The sequence below is a fragment of the Helicoverpa armigera genome, chromosome 30 (assembly GCF_030705265.1).
Source record: "Helicoverpa armigera isolate CAAS_96S chromosome 30, ASM3070526v1, whole genome shotgun sequence".
NCBI lineage: Eukaryota > Metazoa > Arthropoda > Insecta > Lepidoptera > Noctuidae > Helicoverpa > Helicoverpa armigera.
In genome coordinates, this window is record NC_087149.1 from 4374930 (window position 1) to 4397257 (window position 22328).

General features: G+C 38.7%; 1 protein-coding gene across 1 annotated transcript in view; it reads right to left on the reverse strand.

Annotated features, from left to right (window-relative positions):
* The window catches only part of LOC110381414 (1-phosphatidylinositol 4,5-bisphosphate phosphodiesterase epsilon-1), a 34770-nt gene extending 21344 nt beyond the window's left edge, over positions 1-13426 (reverse strand). The window contains exons 1-18 of the mRNA XM_064042877.1: positions 13300-13426; positions 10716-10817; positions 9454-9580; positions 8752-8936; positions 7950-8148; positions 7457-7589; positions 6323-6452; positions 5649-5852; positions 4749-4902; positions 4258-4371; positions 3795-3907; positions 3454-3558; positions 2776-2898; positions 2355-2488; positions 1897-1995; positions 1505-1617; positions 995-1119; positions 212-365 (exon numbers count right to left, since the gene is read on the reverse strand). Coding sequence (XP_063898947.1) covers positions 212-365; positions 995-1119; positions 1505-1617; positions 1897-1995; positions 2355-2488; positions 2776-2898; positions 3454-3558; positions 3795-3907; positions 4258-4371; positions 4749-4902; positions 5649-5852; positions 6323-6452; positions 7457-7589; positions 7950-8148; positions 8752-8936; positions 9454-9580; positions 10716-10817; positions 13300-13352 — 2367 coding nt within the window. The 5' untranslated portion in view covers positions 13353-13426. The remainder of the gene's footprint in view (positions 1-211; positions 366-994; positions 1120-1504; positions 1618-1896; positions 1996-2354; positions 2489-2775; positions 2899-3453; positions 3559-3794; positions 3908-4257; positions 4372-4748; positions 4903-5648; positions 5853-6322; positions 6453-7456; positions 7590-7949; positions 8149-8751; positions 8937-9453; positions 9581-10715; positions 10818-13299) is intronic.
* Between the last annotated feature and the right edge of the window lie 8902 nt (positions 13427-22328).

The following is a 22328-nucleotide window of genomic DNA, read 5'->3' on the forward strand; positions in this document are numbered from 1 at the left end:
AAAGTATTATGCCCGCAGTGGGTGAGGTAATTTCTTGGTTTCTTGGTAATTTTGGGTAGACTTTAGGCTTCTTATCGGCGATAGTCAGTTTTCTTAAAAATGTTTACTATGAATTTGCAAGCTCAACTTTCATAGTAGGTATCCAGTTGACGGTGAAAATGGGCCATAAGAGGATATTAAAAATTCCTCATAATTTAAAATACCCACTTACCTGACTATACAACTCGACACTCGACTCTCCTTTCAACTGGTGTCCAGTCAGGTACGTATTATGACTGCTCGCGATGTAGTACTGTGAGAGAGGACCCGTCATGTCTTTAGCTATCGTCTTCTGCACTTCCTCGTCTTCTGATGTTGAGGTTTTGCTGTAGGGAGAAATTGGTGTGAGAAACAAGGTACTTTTGAGGGTTTTTGGTCAGGTAATACATAAGAAGGTTGCTTAGTTAAATTATTAGATAGAATCCTGTTAAAAGTAAAAAAGCTTGTAAAATTATATGACATTGCGGACAAAACCGTGGGATTGAGTTGAAAATAAATATAAGAGCATTATGATATTTCATAACCAGTGGTTAGTTTTCAAGGTCAAAGGTCGAAAATATTCGAGTTGTCATACACATTTCACAGCAATAACAGTTAAGTTATACTTTCATAAAAATACCTAAATCAATTTACATTTTATTCACACGCAATATTACTTTTATGTATTAACAATAATTTGACACATTTTTTATCCCGTCCCTTGAAAAGTTCATAAAAAGACCACTTGTCTCAAAATAGCCAATGCGTGTATAGAATAATACATATTTATTTAGCTTTATTAAGTACCTAAGTTGTCTAAGGTTGTCTGGAAGAGATCGCTCTTAGCGATAAGACCGCCCATTATGTCACCTACTTTAACTAGATTAAGATCAAAAGTGTAAAATTGGTGTACCTAATAAAGTATATCTATCTAAGTATAACAACAAAAATATAACATTGCAAATACACAACTTACCTAATAAAATTCGCTCTCATCTGTTCAGGCACGAAGGCATAGTTATCCTTGTCTGTAAGGAAACGCACGAACCCTTCGAATGAGAGGCAGTTGTCCGCGCGAAGAGTCGGGTCCGGTTCGTGTCTCTAGGGAATAGAATTTAGGGAATAAATTACACTGGATTACAATAGTTTAGTTCCAAGGTGAAATATAATTTATTGTAGAATATTTGATAGTGAATCGAAGTCGATGGTCAAAACCTGAGTTCAGTAGTGGACGACAATTGGCTGATATCATGATGAACAAAGTTGTCTAGCACCTCGAAATGGCTAGAAACGCGTTAAAAGGAATGCGTTACCGGGAACAACTTCGCGCACTTGGATTAAAGTAGCTTATAGTTTTCCTCGATAAATGGACTATCTATCACTCAAATATTTTTTTGAAATCGGACTAGATAGTCGTTTCTGAAATTCAAGTAAGAAAAGACACTCTTCATCTTTATGCTATTAGTATTGATATAAAGGAATTTACCTGTATAATGTCTCTAAGCTGTTGTTCCGTCTTGGGTTCATTTTGTCTCGTTTCGCAGAACTTGCCGAGGGTAGGTAGAGAGAGTACTCTCCCGCTCACATCGGGGCAGGCACCTGATGAGAATATTCAATTATTTAAGTAATGGAGAAAATATAAATATAGACAACTTTAAAGGGAACATATTCTCTACGGTTAGATACATGAAACAATTTTTTGGGGAAAGATAACTGCGATAGTAGATTCCGCGGTTACAAACGACGTTTTTTTTGCATTATTTTCTGATAAATGTATTATTATCATTACTTTCTAAATCAGGTCCGAATCTGTTTTAATACAAAGTATTCCACTAACATTTTCTTTAAGCATGCTTGTACGACTTTCGCACAACTCACCGGGTAAAGCTGCAGCAGCAAGAAGGTCAAAGGCTTTCTTCCTGCCAACCTTGTCACTCGGAGGTTCCAGGTCTAAAGACCCGTTCCTTGTTAAAAGGCCTGGATAAAAACACAAAGATCGTTTTCACGTATTCAAGGTCAAAGGTCAAAATGGAACCTGAGATAGGTAACATTAAAATAAGTTGTGTTTACGATAACAAGAAATATGTTCCAAATATGATGGAAAAAAATAATTACAGTGTCTCAATACATTTCCCCTTATGACATACCAAGTATTTTGTAATTTTGTAATATAATAAATAATAATAGACATAGTATATAATGACAGCAGTTAAAATTGAAGTTTTATTAAGTTTGAAAATACACATGTTAGAAATTTCATTTCTATGACCTATTCAACTTTTATTTAGGTCACATTATCATCATCATCAATAACAATATCTATATTGATTACCAACCTGTCCTAAAGATAGCTCTGCTTCGGAAAAGTTCGGGTGAACTTCGGCTTTTCTCGGCGCCGAGTAAAGGTGATCGATTTCTTGGTACTGCTAGTTGTTCGAATATATCCCTGAGTTCAGATCGCATCACTAGACTGTGAACAATTGCTATTATTTAGGAAATATTGTAAAAATAAGTTTGGAAAGTAAATATCAATGGAGATAAACTGAAATTATGTATATTCAGCTGTTATTTGAAAATGTGCAACTACAATAATGTAATTGAATTTTTCCAAACTATTTTGATGTTTTGCTTAAATATCTAAAATGGGTGAAGAAAAAATTATGCATAATTTCATTGAAGGTCAAGGTCATCAGAAAAGGGTGACGGAAAAATCTTAAAGCGTTATTTTCTGTTCATTGGAAAATGAATAAAGCTTACCTGAAACTCCTAAATAAGGTGACAAAATCCATGAAGTCTAATTGTGTGTCATATCCAACGGAACCCGTTCTTAAATGCTTGAGGTTCTCCCAAAATCTCTCACTTGTTTCCAGTCTTCTTAAACTGAAAGAATAAGGTATTTTAAATTCATAATAATTTTTAATGTTAGTATGCTTGAATCGAAAACATAAAAGACGAAGTAAATAAACACCAATATTTAAGCATCTGTCTATACCAAAAGTTCAAGAGAACTATTGTTGAAAGAAAAATACAATTTAAAAAAATAAAAATAAGCTACTGCTGCTGCAGTTTCCGGAACAAAAATACCGTTGTTTGTAAACTAAGCATCAAACAAATTATTTACGCATCCGATTAACCAACCACGCGTAAAAAACTGGGTCAAGCTTGACCCCAAGGTCAACATATCAAAAGTCAAGGTCATCTCAATAAATCTGAAGGATGCCCAGTCAAAACTCAAGGTGAAATAATAGGAATACGATTAAATCGTTTGAAAATTTTAAAGAAATAATTTAAACATTTCTTAAATATTTGTCGTTTTTTTATCAGTAGTAGCGGTCTTATTTGGGAATGTACAATTCTATTTACTTGCAATGTCAATTATTTTACATCCTACTAAAAATCAAGGTCATCATAAAACCAGGTCAAGGTCATCCTTACCTACTCCTATTAGGTGAGCCAGCCATGATGCTGGTAGCAGCTGCGGTCAGGCTGCTGTGTCGTGGTCCATAAGAATGATGGTGACTCATTGATGATGAGTAGGAACTGGAAAAATGAAAAAATAGGTTATTAGATATACCGTATACGACATGGTATGCCTTTTTCTATAATTAGGTTTATTTATTTTTTTAAGTAGGTATTTAAAGAATATTCAATTAAAGAATTGTTTATCTTTCAGATCATATTTTTTTTGTGATTAGGTATAAGGAGATCAGTGTTTCCCTTTTTTTTATCAAATAGTTTATGAATTTTAATAAAGTGTAATTAGAAAAATTATTTACCTATGTCGTGGTGATCCCTGTATTACTTCGTCTTCGCTTCTCGTCCCTGATGTGTGTGTCGATACAAAACTTTTTGGTGAGCTCGTTTTCAGCTCTGAAGTTGACTTATTTTTCTGTAAATAACAAAACAGACCTTTATTACTTTAATTAATTTATTTACACGTAAATGTGTTTTTTTCTGAGGTCATAAAATAGTTGACCTTGAACTTTATTAAATTAATCACTTTTTTTTTGTTAATAGAAACACTTATGGTATCTACTATTTTAAATTAGATTTGCACAAATATTTTTGAAGGTGCTCATTTCAAAAAGTACTGGTCCAAATCGAAAAATTATGTCTTTATAACACAGCCCATTTATCTAGAAAGGCTATCGGCTAGTATTTTATCCGGGTACGTGAAGTACTTTACTCGGGATACCGGCAAAATTGTAGGTAAAAGCTAGTAATACTATATTTTCTGACCTTGAATTTGATCCCAGAACTCCTAAGAGAGTCAGAATGAGAGTCAGCGTATGTTCCTTTAACTGGAGTGGAGTGTGATGAACTGCCGCACGTTGACTCTCTGCCGCCGAAGACCTGGAGATGTGAGGTTTAGAGCTGGTGGAGATTAAGCTTTAATGGTATAGGAATTGGGTGTATTTTTGTTTGGCATTAGCTATTTCTTGGCGTCTTGAAATATTTACTCCATGAATTATGGGGTTGATGAATTTATTGTTAATCTCGTTTTTCATCAATATATCTGACTATCAAACTGCCAGTCTTGACACAAAATAATATTCACAAAATCATGTTTTGGTTGTTACATAAATGTAAGAACGACTTCCAACGTATTTTGAAAAATGAGTTACAGCGTTTTCACACTGATCCAATTAGTCAAGAAGCTGACTCCTACATAGTTGGCTAGGCAGATGATGACGCTTGACAATTAACCAGCAGCTCGTCATAACACTTACTCTAATAGCATCAGAAACTAGCGGCTCACAGCAGCAGCCGTCCTCATAGTACAAAGCTGTATACTTGTTTTTCAGCCAAGCTAAGCTCCGGTCAGCTAGCTTCGCTTGACTCATCAGTGCGCGTATGACGGAGTGGAGACCTACCGCCCATACCCTGGAATTTTAAAAGGGTTTCATCTATACTAATATTATAAAGCTAAAGAGTTTGTTCGTTTGTTTGTTTGTTTGTATGAACGCGCTAATCTCAGGAACTACTGGTCCGATTTGAAAATTTCTTTCAGTGTTAGATAGCCCATTTATCGAGGAAGGCTATAGAGTACTTTTTATCCCGGTATGGGAAGTAGTTCCCACGGGATGCGGGTGAAACCGCTGGCAGAAGCTAGTGAAAAATAATCCCGTTAACTTTGTAAATTGGACGAGAAAGTTGGTAAACAGTCGTGTTAGAAACATGGCGTTTATGTTGTCAGTGACGGTTAGTCCGTTATTTTTAGGGTTTTTGCTGTTTTTGTAAAGAGGGTTTTTTGGGTCATTATACCTAGTCTTCTTATCGAGTGAGCTGCAGGTTGAATCACCTAACAAGCCCTAGAGTAAAGGTTTTCTTAAATCTGCCTGACGGCCTTTGACGTGGAATTGTAACTGACTTTACGTGCTCTCCAACGCACTCTCTCCAGGCATTGAGGTTCAAAACAGCCTTCTTTCAGATATTGGACTGATTTTTGAAAATTTCTAAAACCCATAAAGCGATTTCGGATTGACTCCGAAGTCGAACCCGCACACTAAAAAGCCTACTATGCCACAAGAGAAAAAGAGCATACACCAATACCATCCCAAGGGCCACCATACAAGCAATCTAACAACCTAAATAAAAAAATGACACACATTTATGTATTAAAACCTCACCTATAAGAATAAGCCGGCAGCACAAAATGCACGGTCCTATTATCGCTCAAAGTCCTTCCATACACTAGCGATATGATATGCGGCCCATGAGCACAGGTCTCCAACCCGTGGCGCCTGGCGCACGCCGTGAGCTCGGCTACGTCGCGTGGTTCTAGCAGCTTCCCGCCGAGACGCATGTCTTTTACGCATTGGAGGTCTATGAAGCTGGAAGAAGAAAAGGTAATTTAGTTTTGATAATCAAGTGTATGTAGTTATTTAAATTGTGGTAAAAATAATGTTGGTGATGTTAAACTGTATCAATTTCTAACTATTAACGTTACAAGTTGAAGTAACATGGTTGAATCTCAAATATCTTTTAAGTTTGCTTGTCATCATAATATAATTTTGCTTGCTTTTCTGCATAAGCCCCAATAATATAATTTGAACAGACCTCTGAATCTGAATAGTGAAAATGACGCTTGCTACTTCTGCCTGTTAGTTCGACTTTCACGCCAAAAATACGAAACTGATTTAAATGGAACTCTCTCAGGTTTTAGACTGTGTACCAAACGCAGACAGTCTGAAGTCTGAAAAAAGACATAGACTACGTGGGTGGCGTGGAACCGCGGAGAATAACTGGTATTGCAATAGGGCACGAATAAAGGTTATATAAAAGTTCATGCTTGAACACTTACCCTTCTTCACCTACAATGCCTGCTTCATTCTCATGCGCCAGGTTAGCAGTGTACTTCAGCGGTATGACTTCCTCAGGGTTGTATGATAGGCTCACTTCAGGTTGCGCCATGTTCTCTGATGGGGTTTCTCCTGTAAATAAGGGTATTATATATATAAAGGTTATTATAGACTATAGGTACTATGCTTTGAGCAGACCATACTATGCTTTGAAGAGTAGTGGGAAAGTCAAAATTAAGCGAGTTAGATAAATGTCATTTGGTGTTGTTCCACCCAGCCTTTTTTGATCTTTCTAAGACCCCAAATGGTGTGCAAGTATAAGAGAGTGTTTAATGTGATTTTCTGCGACATAATTAAGGAGTTTATCCCATTAATCTTACATTATATAAAAATCAATTGGTCTTCCTTAGTTTGACTAAAACTCGAGAATGGCTGGGGCGATTTGGCTTTTTTTGGTTTTAAAATGTTGTCCAGTGCAGGTTTAAACGATAAGAAGGTCGCGGGATCAGCTAGTCCTTTATATACTTACCGTGAGCAGCATGTGGCTGGTGCGCAGTCCTACACCACGCGAGCAGAGCGCATGCTCGCTCTAACCTGAGCTGAGCGAGCGTGCCGCCCCACTCCGCCTCTGTCACTACACACGCTGTGCCATGGTGCATTATCTGCGAGCAATACTTACCGTGAGCAGCATGTGGCTGATGCGCAGTCCTACACCACGCGAGCAGAGCGCATGCTCGCTCTAACCTGAGCTGAGCGAGCGTGCCGCCCCACTCCGCCTCTGTCACTGCACAAGCTGTGCCATGATGTATTATCATCTATCTGCGAGCAATACTTACCGTGAGCAGCATGTGGCTGATGCGCAGTCCTACACCACGCGAGCAGAGCGCATGCTCGCTCTAACCTGAGCTGAGCGAGCGTGCCGCCCCACTCCGCCTCTGTCACTACACACGCTGTGCCATGGTGCATTATCTGCGAGCAATACTTACCGTGAGCAGCATGTGGCTGATGCGCAGTCCTACACCAAGCGAGCAGAGCGCATGCTCGCTCTAACCTGAGCTGAGCGAGCGTGCCGCCCCACTCCGCCTCTGTCACTACGCATGCTGTTCCATGGTGCATTATCTGCGAGCAATACTTACCGTGAGCAGCATGTGGCTGATGCGCGGTCCTACACCACGCGAGTAGAGCGCATGCTCGCTCTAACCTGAGCTGAGCGAGCGTGCCGCCCCACTCCGCCTCTGTCACTACACATGCTGTGCCATGGTGCATTATCTGTGAATAAAATAGGAAAGTCATGTAAATAATTGGTTAGTAGACCGACTTTACCCTGTGCTTCAGCACAGTAAGCTGTCATAGAAAATACCAGACCGGTTCTCAGACAAGATATTTTCCGAGGGGGACCCATTCGTGCAACTGAAAATAGGCTAGGCACCTAAAATGAGATCATAAGTGACCAAGCAGACTTTTTAGGCGTCTTATCAAAGAGGCAAAATCCAATCGAAGGCTGCTGAGTACTGGAGATTTTAATCGTAACAAAAAACTCTGCCTCATTATGTTTTCTAAGGCGTAGAGAAGACTATGGTCTATTCAATACTTTAAATATCAAATAAAACATTTCCAAAAACCCCTCACCTGCAAAATATGTCTATCCATCCTCTCCCCATTTTGCGGGGCCAAAGGAAACATAGTGACCCCATGATCATGGGGCAGCGGCTGCACAGGGCAATACCCCGTTCCTTCCAACTCGTACAAGGCTTCGTTTTCGAAGTCGCCATTCGTTTTCGAAGTCGGGTGAGCAAAGACTGGTTCCTCGCATGTTAACATTGCTGCTCTGCGGGAGAAAAGAGTGATTAGGTTTTGAAGATGTGAAAGGCATGGGTAAATAGGTGATCATGGTATATGGACATGGTACGCCATGTTAGAGCACATAAAAGTTTTTATGTTTCATCAGTATCACTTTTAAAATCAGTCTTCTAGCGAAACGGTTTCGCACGAGTTTCTTTTTTGACCAAACTAAAAGGACCCTATAATCGCCTTTTTAATGTCTAGGTTTTGTGCAACTATTTCGACTGTCTATCTATTTGTTCTCCTTTAAAAAATACAGATAAACCTTCATTTAGAGGTTTTCAGAAGGCTTTTATGACCTAATTAATACTGAAACGCTACTCAACTCTTTCAATCTTTTTCACACTAACGTTTTCTGCGTCAGTTTTAACTAGAACTAGCATTTAAGGGACCTTTGAGTATATCGACGTTAAACCGCCAATATGTCCTTGGCTGCGGGATTGTTTACGCAAGAAGTTTAAGAAGGAACATGGTGGGTTTAGTCAGTAAGAGTCTGACACTCCCTCACGCTGCACCTACAGCTAGAGGAGTCCTTGATGATTTTTCATATCTCATTAAAAAAGACCTCTAATGTGTCCAAAAATATCACCTCAAATAATCTCCGAAGATAGGTGCATTACTCCTTGCTAACGCGTAATGATGCTGGTGGAAACTCGCTATGTGGTCCATCACGGCTTGTGTTCTGTATACTTTCTCCAAGTTGATCAGACCCTCGGGTCCGACGCGTCGCCAGCCTGGAGCTTGCTCACCTTCCTCGTCGAATGAGGCTATGTACTGGAACAAGAGTTGGAGGACTTAGAAACTTTTTGGGTACTTAAAATTATGTAATCACCTGTTGCATTAACGTATTTTTTTGTGATTATATTATGGTCTTTCAGTCACTCTTTATAAGGCACATCTTTAGAAGACAGCACAAAATAAGGAAAGAGGCATAATAACATTTGAGTTGAGAATCTCTTTTTTGGGAAATGTTAAACAAAAATTGCTGCTCATTTTAGTGACCAATTTTGATACTGTTTTCAGGATCACCTGCATTGGTAATGCATGATTTTATTTTCTTATAGGTATTATCTATAGGTACTTCTTTACTAAGTATAAAGAATAAGAAACATTTTTTGTTTGCTTGTACCCTAAGGGCTCCGAAACTACTGAACCGATTTGTAAAATGGCTGCACTCTTCTCGAGTAGCATAGGTTATACTTCATCCCGACACTTGCAGTAGTTCACACGGGACGTGGGTAAAACCGCGGGAAAACGGCTAGTATCAGTATACATATATGGACAAACTTACCACTTGTTTATTAGAATCTGATAGTCTGGAGTCTTGTCGCTTGCAGCTGTCTCTTAGGGGGCTAGTAGTTGTGCTCTGGTCCATACGTTTACCGCTCTCTCTTCTTGTGTCCCTTTTTAGTGACCCTCTGGAGAAAGAGAGAGAACGTTTAATTACGACATCTTGGTTGCCCAGGTCCGATAATTTATGACCGATATTTTGTAGGAAAAATATAGAACATGTCGGCGTCAGGATCCGACATCGTTAAATAAAACAAAGGGGTTCTCACACGATCACTTGGTTTATTCCAATTAACACAATATTAGTCACTACAATTATTTATCACGAATTTGTGGGAGGTGTGCACTCGGCAACGGTCGGCGAACGAATGACCCGAGTCGTGCGCGCCGCTTTATATAAGGTCCACCGTTGACAGATCGACGGTTGACACATCGACGGTGGCGCCGTCAAACACACAAGTACAAAAATTGGTCCGATTATGGTTGTGATCAAGAAAGGGCTATTTTGAAAAGTAGTTTATCAACGATTTAATGCAGCTGACTAAAAGCCCGGAAAAGCCGGAATGTATAATAATGGATTCACCACATACGTCAAAGTCAAAGCGTTTATGGAAACTAGGCTAGTTTTTAGCACTTTTTCACGTCAAAAATTACAAAAGGACAGCACCCCAAAACGCCCCTTTCACCACTTCCTAGTGTTATGGTTGGATTCACGTTATTCAATACGCCAAAATAGCTATAATCTATACTAATATTATAAAGAGGAAAACTTTGTTTGTTTGTTTGGTTATGATGGATAAACTCAAAAACTACTGGACCGATTTTAGATTTTATATTCTTTCACCATTAGAAAGCTATATTATCTGGGAGTAACATCCAAACTTCCAAACTAATATTATAAATGCGAAAGTAACTCTGTCTGTCTGTCTGTCTGTCTGTCTTTTCTTCACGCCTAAACTACTGAACCGATTTGTGTGAAATTTGGTACAGACATAGTTTGGAACTTGAGAAAGGACATAGGATAGTTTTTATTAAAAAAAATATATAAAAATAAAAAATAAAATTTATTCCGGACATATAGCGCCATCTATTGGTCAAACCAAAAATATGCCGGAAGTCACTATTCCATGCGAACGAAGTCGCGGGCAAAAGCTAGTAGGCTATATTTTAACCCGGTGACGGCAGTAGCTCCCACGGGACGCGGCTGAAACCGCGGGAAAACGGCTAGTATTTTAATAAAATAAAATCTATTTACATACATACCTGTCATCCTTAGTAGATTCTCGTTTGAATTCTCTTCTATGTGTAGGCGTGGCACCCACCGAGTGACTGCCGGTCAGCGACGGGGATGCCGCCAGGATTTCTCTGTGAAAGAGCAGATAAATGGATTTAAATAATTAAGAAAATAATAGTTAGTCTTAATAATTACAGATGTTTTCTTCCACCATAGTGGGTGAGCACATGGGCTGCGGGATTGTTCAAAAAAGTTACCGCGGCGCTGGTACATAAAAGGTCTACGACGGAACACGACGGTTTTTAGTCAGTAAGAGTCTGACACTCTCTCACCGCTGCTGACCCAAACCGGGAGGGGTCATTTGATGATTTTTGGCGTCGTTAAAAAAAAAGTGTGAACACATTGTCTTTGCATGCCTTCTTAAGTTCGGGAATGCTCAGCAGTGGCCTAGTCGCCTGGTCAAATTTTACATGCAGTTGTATGTAAAATTTTCCCAATCAACTTTGAGTCTTATATCATATAGATAAAGTTGAGCTTGATTTGTTGTGTAGAAAACGACTAACGGTTATAGCCATTCGCCATATTCTAAGTATTGAGATAAAGTCACTGTCCCGTTTCGAGTCAATACAGTCTTTACGAGAAAAAGTCTTCAAATAGGCCTATTATAAGAATTGATATAGGTAGTATCTGATTAAAGGTTAAAAAATAGGTACATTTACGAGACAACCCTAAAAACATGAGTGAAACTGCGCGAAAAAGCTAGTCTATACAAATACATAGTTATTCAAAATAACCAATAAGCCAAGTTACCCGTACATACACGTTTGAACTCGTTTCGGGTACTCAAATAATTAAAAAAACAACAGTACAGACAGCCGATGAAGCGCAAATGCAGAGATGATTGATATTTATATAGAGCTGTTAATACCGTTCGCAAAAAAACGTGTTTTAGAACTAAAGGTGTTTTGAGATACCTTTCTGTACCGGGATAAATATGTTACTAGGGAAGAATGAATTGAATGATTTGATTGGGAAAATATGTTGCTTTCCGTCAGTGAAATATTTTCTAATAAAAAAAAAAAATGATTTCTCTTTGTGTGTTACTGGCCATTTTTCCGCGGTTTCACCTGCGTTCCGTGGTAACTACTGGCCTTACCGGGTTATCATATAGCGTATGTGACTCGGGAAGAGTGTAGCTTTAAAACAGTGAAAGAATGTTTAAAATTTATTCAACAAACAAAAAAAATATTCTTCTTTGTTATATTAGGATAGAAGTATAGACTAGCTTCTCGTTCGTTACTCTTTCACGCAAAGACTACTGGGTGGATTTCGATGAAGCTTTGCAGTAATATAGCTTGTATACCTTTCAAGGTAACTTAGGTATAGCTACTTTCCCGTCTTAGGCCCTAGAAACCTTGTTTCGTAACAAAATATTCTTGAAACTGTACGCAGAGCTTACAAAATACGAGTCTACGTGACACCATTATAGAAGGTTTTAAATAAAGACTTTACCTACTGTTTTCTTTGTGAAATAGCTTCTTGGAAATATGTAGAGAAATTGAGAGCAATTTTGTTGTACAACAATGTGTTTTTTTTCGGTTTCTGACTTCAGTATAATTAAGAATTTGTTGCGTTTTTAAGCGTCCCAGGGGAACTTCTTCCCGTACCTGGATAAGATACATATAGCTTTTGTCACCCGGGGTTAGAAAAGCTTCTCAATATAGTGTAGGGCCCATACCAGAAATATGGTTCTTGCCATGATTCTTATTGATAAATACGGAACACTTAGTGCGTATTGGGCAAGCGTGGTGATTAACGCTCAATCCTTCTCCGTGTGAGAGGAGGCCTGTGCCCAGCAGTGGGACGATAAAAAGGCTGTAACAGTAACAGTACGAGCCTGACTCGTACTTGACCGATTTTATTTTCTTAGTAGCAAATACCAATAAAACTACTCTTAAAATAAAGTGAAAGATAAGTATAGAAAAATCTTACCCTGTATGAAAATAAAACTGTCAGTTTCTCATTTTAAATGTTGGTATTATCAACTCTACAAACATATTTAATCTGTTATTCATAAATGCTTTTTACAGCGTAAAAAGGTATTTCAATGAACGAACAAAATCTCCAGTAATTAGGTTGTAATTAATTATTAATTAAATCGGTAAATTTTTACGGATTTTATATTCTGGGACAGAGAAAATTCCGTTATTAAAATTGTTATGAACCTATTCGGACCTTTATAAAGCAACAGGTCATGTATTTTTAGGTCTTTAGTAATTATTTTAAGTGTATGCCACGATGAGGTTTGGGGAAATTCAAATGTGTACCTAATGTTTTTTTTTGTAATTTTCCTTAGGTATATGAGGCGTGATCTTATCATTCGCGGGAAAGATATACTGTCTCAAAGTGATTTTTGATGTGCTTTTTAAATTATTTTTTTGATTGTTTGAACGCGCTAAACTCAGGAATTACTGGTCCGATTTGTAAAATTCTTTCTGTGCTAGATAGCCCATTTATCAAGGAAAGCTATAGACTACTTTTTACCCAGGCACGGGAAGTAGTCCCTTCACAACCGTAACTTTCCAAATCTAGAAAAAATACTAAAAAACATACCTTAATTCTCTAAGAAAGGCTCCAAAGAAAGGTATGAGTCGGCACTCCGGCATCGCCAGAGCTCGGCCCAGTGCTCTCTCATACTCGGCCGAGAGCAAGGCCGCCGAGAGAAAGTCGAGCGCCGGGAGCGATTATCACTACTATCTATACTTCATATTATCTCAGGAACTACTGATCAGATTTGTGAAATTCTTTCTGTGTTAGATAGCCCACTTATCAAGAAAGGCTATAGGCTATTTTTTATCCAGGTACGGGCAGTAGTTCCTTAACCTTACCTTAATTCTCTAAGAAAGGCGCCAAAGAAAGGTATAAGTCTGCACTCCGGCATCGCCAGAGCTCGGCCCAGTGCTCTCTCATACTCGGCCGAGAGCAACGCGGCCGAGAGAAAGTCGAGCGCCGGAAGCGATTCATCTGATATACTGAACCAGAAGGATTTTAGCTTGTTGGACCTGGAAAGAAAGAAAGAAAGGTTAGATGCTTTCGCTGAATATCAGCGCTGAGGCTTTTGTTCCGTATAGGGTCTCAGCATTATGCTGAGCGAGGGCCGTTTCACGCGGGGTGTGACACGTATTTCCCATTACTGTATTTTAATTGTAATTCGTCTTTTTTTTTCTTATTTCTAACCACTGTCATTTTTATTTATTTCATATTTCATGTGAGTCAATATGGGTACCTTTTTTAACGCACTTATATATAAGCTTCACTTGTAACTATGTATGTAAGAAAATCTTGGAATCTTAATTTGACCCACCTCCCGGTGTCGCTCGGATTTTTGATGACAATACATGACAAGATAAAAACGTCATTACAAATCCAAAATGGCGGCCTCCCCAAAATGGCGGGCTGGCTATTTGAAATCTACCCCCATGATATGGGTATCAAAAGAAAGGGTTTGCTGTCAGGAATACGAAAAAAAGTATAAAATAAAAATAATAGTCTTAAAAAAAACACGCTTTTAAAAATTACAAAATAATTCGGACATTTCGTTTTATGAAAGAAATCGTGGAGGATTTTTTAACACGCTAACACGACCTGTATGTTAGTCAGGTCAATATAGACATTTAAAATAACAAACATTCATTTAAAGTCAAATATTGATGCAGAGCTTGGGTTTACCATTGCAAATAGTTTTAAAAGTTTCCATGGATCCTATGTGTGTTTAAAAGTTATTCGTTATCAAAAGTAAAAAAAAATAGGTTTTTGTTATTTTTTCGAAAACATATGTTGCATCAATATCGATTTAGCGATTGTCGATAGAGAATTTTAACTTCTCTACAAGGTCTCCATTTTTTTTATAAAACCTTCCATCATCTCCCGAGCCTTTTCCCAACTATGTTGGGGTCGGCTTCCAGTCTAACCGGATTCAGCTGAGTACCTGTGCTTTACAAGGAGCGACTGTCTATCTGACCTCCTCAACCCAGTTACCCGGGCAACCCGATACCCCTAAGTAGGTAAACGCGCGGTAAATCCGCTAGTATGAAACCGCTCTATCACATAAAACGCCTCACTCTAATGACTGAAGTCTCATATAAGCTACTTATATAACTTGAGACTTAACGAGTAGTTACCGGTTTATTAACGGGCAGTTACGTGGTTATAACTGGGCAGTTAATGGCTAGTTAGTAGAGGGTAGGATTATATTATTTCTTGTAGGTAGACGCATAATTTTCTTATATATTTTTTTGCCTTTTTTAGTTAAATTTTTTATAACGTTTTATTGACATGAGTTATGTTTTTATTCTGAATATAAACAAATATTATTTACATAAACCTAAAAATAATTTTCTTATACATACATATACAACTTAAAAACTAATGAAGAGCGTAAAAATCGTTTATTAAATGAACATCTTTAGTGCGAGTGCCTATCTGACATCTTAAACCCACCAGGGTAAACCTCTTTAAGACCGTTTTTAGACTACTGCCCAAGAAACTCGTCATGTCAAGATGTTCACATATCCAATCAATTTCTTATATTTCTCTCATCAATCAAAACTTAATCATATGATCGTTCGGCCCTTGCGGCTGTTATTTAGTAAGCCATGAGCTCATCCAGGAAAGCTTGTTCATATTAGCGCCAAGGTCTGCTGGGGCTGCGGGATTGTTCGCGCGAGTTACCGCGGCGCTGGTACATAAAAGGCCTACGACGGAACACGACGGTTTTTAGTCAGTAAGAGTCTGACACTCCCTCATCGCTGCTAACCCACAGCGGGAGGGGTTATTTGATGATTTTTGACGTCGTGAAAAAAAGGTATATGTGATAAAAAAGCCCGTTTATTTTGACATCACATACACTCCAATATTATTTACATACCTAAACCATATTTAATACAACATCGGTACCTACAATCACTAAATAAAAGCCCAAAAGTCGATATCGAAAATTGCCAAATAAATCGAATCAATTCGGGATTCCTGCTCGATACTTGTTCTAATGTTTCCGAACCTTCGTTCCTCGTATATCAAGCAAAGTTACATTAAGGAAGGAAAAGGGAAAAGCTCGAATTTCGGACAAAAATCGGCGAAGTTATTCGAGGTAGAATTTCGATTTTTGCGTATAAGTTTCGGCTTACATTACATCATATCTCTAAGTATTAATATTATACAGTTAAAGAGTTTGTTTGTTAAAACGCGGCAATCTGAGGACCTGCTGGACTGACTACGAAATCTTTAGGTATCCAGAAAGGCTTTATGTTATTTTTATATTGCTTTTTCTTGGTACAATTTATGTGTGAATGAATTTTTTTTTCCTGGTGCGCGTATTAGTTCCCAGGCGACGGCGTTCAAACCGCTCTGCATATAAGTACAAGGAATATATTCTATGTAAATGTGGATTTTTGTTACATTTTAACGCAAAAATTACTAAATGTATTTTGATAAAACATGGTTCTAGGAGACAGATATTAGATAGCTCAAGTAGGTATATGGATGTGAAAGCAAGGACTTTGAAAGATTCCTACGTAACAGCCTTACAAACTTTAGCATATTAAAATAACATTAGAATATTGAAATAACTCCGTCTATAAAAGATGAGACTAAGCGACAGAAAAGGATAAGAAATAAAATATATATCCGTATTTAAGTCGAAATCTCCTGAGATCGAGCTAGATAGATAGATAGATAGATAGATTATGCTTTATTGCACACCAAGAAAAAAGAAAATTTACAACACAGGACATCACAATACACAAAGAAGAGTACAAATGGCGGTCTTATCGCTAATCAGCAATTTCTTCCAGACAACCTTTGGATGGAGTTTATCTGCAGAATAGTTAGAAAAAGGGTAGTTTAGGGTGTACATATAATTGATAAATATACGATAAATACTAAAGATATAGAAAATAAATAGTCAATAAACGATAAAATATATAAAATACATGTAATAATAATAGAAAAAAATTAAGATAAAAGAATAACAATACAGCGACAGTAGTCAATGAGCCAGATAGTGATCCTTCACCATTTTTTTGAATACTGCGATCGACTGCGCCCGTCTTATTGCCACTGGCAGTGCATTCCACAGACGAGTGGCCTGCACAACGAACGATTTGTCGTGAAATGACGTGAAGTGCACTGGCATCTTCAGTTTTAGATTTTCTGATGACCTGAGTGATCTTGAATGCGTATCACAAACAAACTCAAAACGACTGTTGAGATAAGCGGGGGACGTAGGGTGAAAAAGGATACTATAAAGCAAGGAGAGTATATGAGCGTTCCGGCGAAGTCGTATTGGAAGCCACTTGAGCTTAACACGAAATTCTGACACATGATCATATTTGCGTAAACCAAATATGAATCTTATACAAACATTCTGAAGACGCTCAAGTTTATTCAGCTGGTCCTCTCTGAGATCAAGATAGCTGGCATCAGCATAGTCAAGAATAGGAAGAAGAAGAGACTGTGCAAGCGCAATTTTTGTGGCAATGGGTAGGAAATTTTGCAGCCGTCTTAAGGATCCTGCAGATGCAAATAACCTTCGACTGGTTTCTTGGATCTGCGGCTCCCAGGACATTCGGCTATCAAGGTATACGCCCAAGTTCTAAGCTAACACAATTAAACGAGGTGATACATTATCTACGCCTTTGTCTCATAAATCTTAAGACGAAACGGTATTGTACAGGAAACGTCAAAAGGTTTGCTAAGAATAAAATTCTCTTTACACAGTACATAATTATAATAATGGCGTATAGGTTAAAGGCGGCTGTTCTCTTCTAAGGAGATCAGCCAGGTGCGCAGGACATATTATAGTGCACAAGCATTAGCTGGATGAATTTTAATTTTGTATGTCTCTATCACACCACGGGACTATAGACACCCGAATTTTTGGGAGGCGAACGTGGGGCCGAAGCCAAGACGCTGAAGCCCTTTCGAGACAACTTTAATGAAATGGTGACACAAAACCGACGATTATCCCTGTATACACTATAAAAATATACCCAAGGATAATCTCCGGTTCTGTGATAAACTATTGCTAACTACGGAAATTAACTACTTGGGCTATTATTATGGGAAGTTAGTGGATTTTATTATTAGTTACTCTCAAATCGGAATATTCGGAAAAGTGTATTCTGTAGGGGATAAACGAGAGACAGCTAGTAGGTACCTACTTAATAACATAATGTGTAGGTAAATGACATTTTTGGTATCTATCATTTTTTAACACAATATTTTTCAAAATGATCCTTCTGTCCTGCCTTCTTTAATCCAACTTTGACTGAGTGAAACTTCGAGATAACAGGCTTTGTTAATTCCTTTCATTAATTACATTTGTATCTCTCAGTCCAGCGTTTTTCGGCTCATTATAATTTGTTTGTGTACAATAGAAGTTGCCAGAATAAATTCTCTTTGAAAGATTTGTGTTAGGAGTTAGGAGGACAGAGTCTATGGCATCCATTTGTAATTTTTATGGCGTTTTTTAGGGTTCCGTACCTAAAGGGTAAAACGGGACCCTATTGTTTTCGCTCCTCTTTCCGTCCGTCTGGCACCAGGCTGTATCTCATGAACCGTGATAGTTAGAGAGCTGAAATGTTCACAGATGATGTATTTCTGTTGCCGCCATAACAACAAATACTGAAAACTACAATTACATCAATATTTTGTGGGGCTCCCATATAACAAACGTGATTTTTATAAATAATGGTACGGAACTCTTCGTGCACGAGTCAGACTCGCACTTGGCCGGTTTTTTGTGTAATGCTTTTCAGTTTAATTTTTACATCAGTAATATTTCTTTGAGTTTAAAGGATTATATTTTGAAAGTTTAAAGAAGAAGAAGTAAATAACTGTCTATCTGGTAGAAGATTACAGGTCATTCACACTTAAATACGACGGATTTAATAATAAAGTAATTAATTAGTACTAGGGACACGATGTAGGAAATTATTTATACAGACACGAGAACCGTTCTTACAAGAAAATGCAATAAAATTATGTACCTTGTAAGTACATAACGATAAATAAAAAAGATCTTGCCTCAGCTCTTACAAATAATTAAAAATACATTTATACAATAGTCACGTAGAACCACATAAAAAAAAACCACATAACCATTTTATCACGTACCTAACCTACAAATAAAATAAAAAATCTAACGCTCAAAGAAAAAAATAGGACAAATAATATTACTCTCAATAAAAGAAATAAATCTAAAAGGATTATTGTGGCGTTACGTCATATCACGTTCGTCCTAACGTCACGTCAAAAATAGGGTTGCCACGAGAACCAAATGACTAGCGGAGATGTCATAACGCAAAATCACCTAAGAAAGTAGCGCGACAACATGCGGGTGTTCGGGGGACGAGGAACGTTACTAGCTCCGCTCTTACATTACTTATAGAACCCGCGCATATTTTCAAAATATAATCACCAATAGATCGAAACAGAGTTAATTGACAGATTGGTCGTCATTTAGGTAGACCTCGAATGTCTCGTTCTAGAAACTGATCTCGCCTACCATACGTAGCTTGACCTAGAAGAAGGCGTCTGGCCTACCTAGAAAAACATGAAGCGCCGACCACAAATAAAATTGGGGTAAGAGCAGGAGGATGAGAGGCGCGCGTTGTTCCACGTGCTCCTAGCGAACCTCAGTGGGGCCCACTAAGACCAAAGCCTGCCGGGGCTGTGGGATTGTCCGCGTGAGTTACCGCGGCCCTAGCACAAAGGGTTTAAGATGGAACATGGTGGGTTTTATAGTTAGTAAGAGTCTGACATTCCCTCTCGCTGCACTCACAGCGGGAGAGGTCTTTTGATGATTTTCCATAAAAAAGGCAATAGGATAATGCCTCCCTGGACTCTCGGGATTGATGAGAAGGTGGTAACCCTATCAGAGGTGAGGTCTACTCACGTCCGTGACACTGAAGGGTAATACAGTAATGTGAGCACCGCGCGTTGTGACGCTCGATAGCTTTTATATGGATGTAGGTGTTACTGGAGGTGTTAGTGGCAAAGTGGCCCATGGCTCGTGGTTAAGTGATTGAACATAATAAGAAGGCAGAAAGTCTGATAACCAGTCTTACCAAGGGATAACGGGTTGACAGGGTCAGATAGGATCCTCCATGTGACACATTAGTACTCAGCTACACCCAGTTAAACTGGAAGCTGACCCCAACATACTTGGAAAAAGGCTAGCCAGATGATGAATTCCTAGTCTCCCACAGTTGAGGTGGAGGTGGTAACCCTATCAGAGGTGACGTGTACTCACGTCCGCGACACTGAAGGGTAATACAGTAATGTGAGCACCGCGCGTTGTGATAGCTCGATAGCTTTTACATGGATGTGGGGTTCACTGGATGAGGTGGTTTATGTAGTTAAGTGGCTCGTGGCTTAGTGATTGAACATAATAAGAAGTCAGAATGTCTGACAACCAGTCTTCCCAAGGGGTATCGCATTGAAAGGGACAGATAGGCAGTCGCTCCATTTTGAAACACTTGTACTCAGCTGCATCCAGTTTGATTGGAAGCCGACCCCAACATAGTTGGGATAAGGCTTGCTTGCCATGACTTCCTGTGAGTCTCCCAGGATCAAGGAGAAGGAAGGTGGTAACCCTATCAGAGGTGACGTCTACTCACGTCCGCGACACTGAAGGGTAATACAGTAATGTGAGCACCGCGCGTTGTGACGCTCGATAGCTTTTACATGGATGTGGGTGTTACTGGAGGTGCTCGTGGCTAAGTGACGGATGGGTTGATTGATTATAAGGTGACTGGCGCAGTTGGGCAGGTGACCAATATTGTTATTATGACATGTAAAGAAGTGACAAATTAATATTAAGACATGTTTTCCGCGTTTTGGAAAGGACGTTAAAATTGTAGGGCAAATTAGATATATCTTCTGTTAGTGGTTTCACTCTCATCCACTATGAACTACTCCATGCACCGAGATAAGGAGCAGCTATAGCTTTCTTCGATAAATAGACAAAAACAGATCCCTGAGACCAGTCCGTTAAAAACAACTCAGCTTTATTATGTTAACTGGTTTCCGCTAACGGTTTGAATCATTTTGTGAGGAAACTACTTCCCGGATAAAAATAGCTATATATAGTCAATAGTAGTTTCCGAGAGATGAACTCACAAACTTTCCCTTTATAATACTAGCATGATTAAGTTAAGATGTCACATCTATTTCTTTCCACATCCGTGTACATCCCAACATATTTCTCCATTAAGTGAGGCACATTTTGACAAGGAAACCTCTCGGATTTCCTTGCGCTTTGTCACAAATCGTTTACCCAGTAGCCGGGCCTTTTTGTTCACGTCAATCTTTTATATCAAGGCTTTCTGTACTAGCTGTTTTAGGCGGTTTTACTTGCGTAATTAAGTTGGCATTAGCGTATAGTTTACGGCACGAATCTTGAGCTCTGACCTACATCTGCGCAGAAGTAATTTATTGGGTCCCTTTTGTGGTATGAAGTGAGGCGCGGGAGCGGGCTAAAGCGGTGATTAGCCCGCAGTGCATCGCGTCATAGCCGTCACTCGGGATTGGTTCTTTGCTAATAAATCATTTCTGCGCAGATGTAGGTCAGAGCTCAAGATTCGTGCCGATAACTATATCTGTATTATAATGTAAAAGTCTAATCGATATACTCAGAGACATTTAATGGTTACTTAAGCCGTTCCTTAGTGCAGAATTTCTATGAGAATCTGTCACTAAGGAGTAACTTAAGTAATCATTAAATATCTCGTAAGAGACTAGGAATAGCGTCATTGAACATCCTTGGCAGTCCTTACGGGTAGTCGAAAGCCAGTAAGTCTGAAACCAGTCTTACCAAGGGTTATTGGGTTGTCCAGGTAACTGGATTGAGGAGGCCAGATAGGCAGTCGCTCCTTGTAAAACACGGGTACTCAGCTGCATACGGTTAGACTGGAAGCCGACCCCAACATAGACGGGAAAAGATGATGAAAAGAACTTGCAGGGTACATATTTATATGTACAGGTGACATATATGAATCCTCTTTATAAAAACAAACGACGATTCGATTTTTTACTTTTTGTGTTCTGTCCATCTGACATTTACAAAGAAATCCTTCCTAATGGCTACAGGATCAGGTTTAAAGGTTAAAGTAAGAACATGAGAGGACATAATGTCTTTGATGTTGAGAGTTTGTTTCTAATGTACGTAGTGTATGTGTGTGTGAGGTAATAGTTTTAAGATGGACACAGGCACACGTACGTTTAAAAATATGTCAAACTGCAATCTCTAATCACATAACATTGAAAATATTGGTTATAGAAATCCGAAGTAAGTGACAGCGCAATGCTTGTCGCGTTTGATACGGGAATGCATGAGCATGTTAACAAGACGAGTTCCTAGGTGTTTCGGAATGCACGTTAAATTGGTGGGTCCCGGCTGTCATTTGAACATCTTTGGCAGTCTTTACAGCTTAGTTAGACAGAAACTTGAAAGTCTGACCACCAGTACTATTTAAATGCGCTCATCTTTAAAAAAATCTGTGTTTATAGCCCATTTACCAACGAAGGCTACGTTTTATCCAGGTGCGTGAAGCAGTTCCAACGGGAAGCGAATGGCGGAA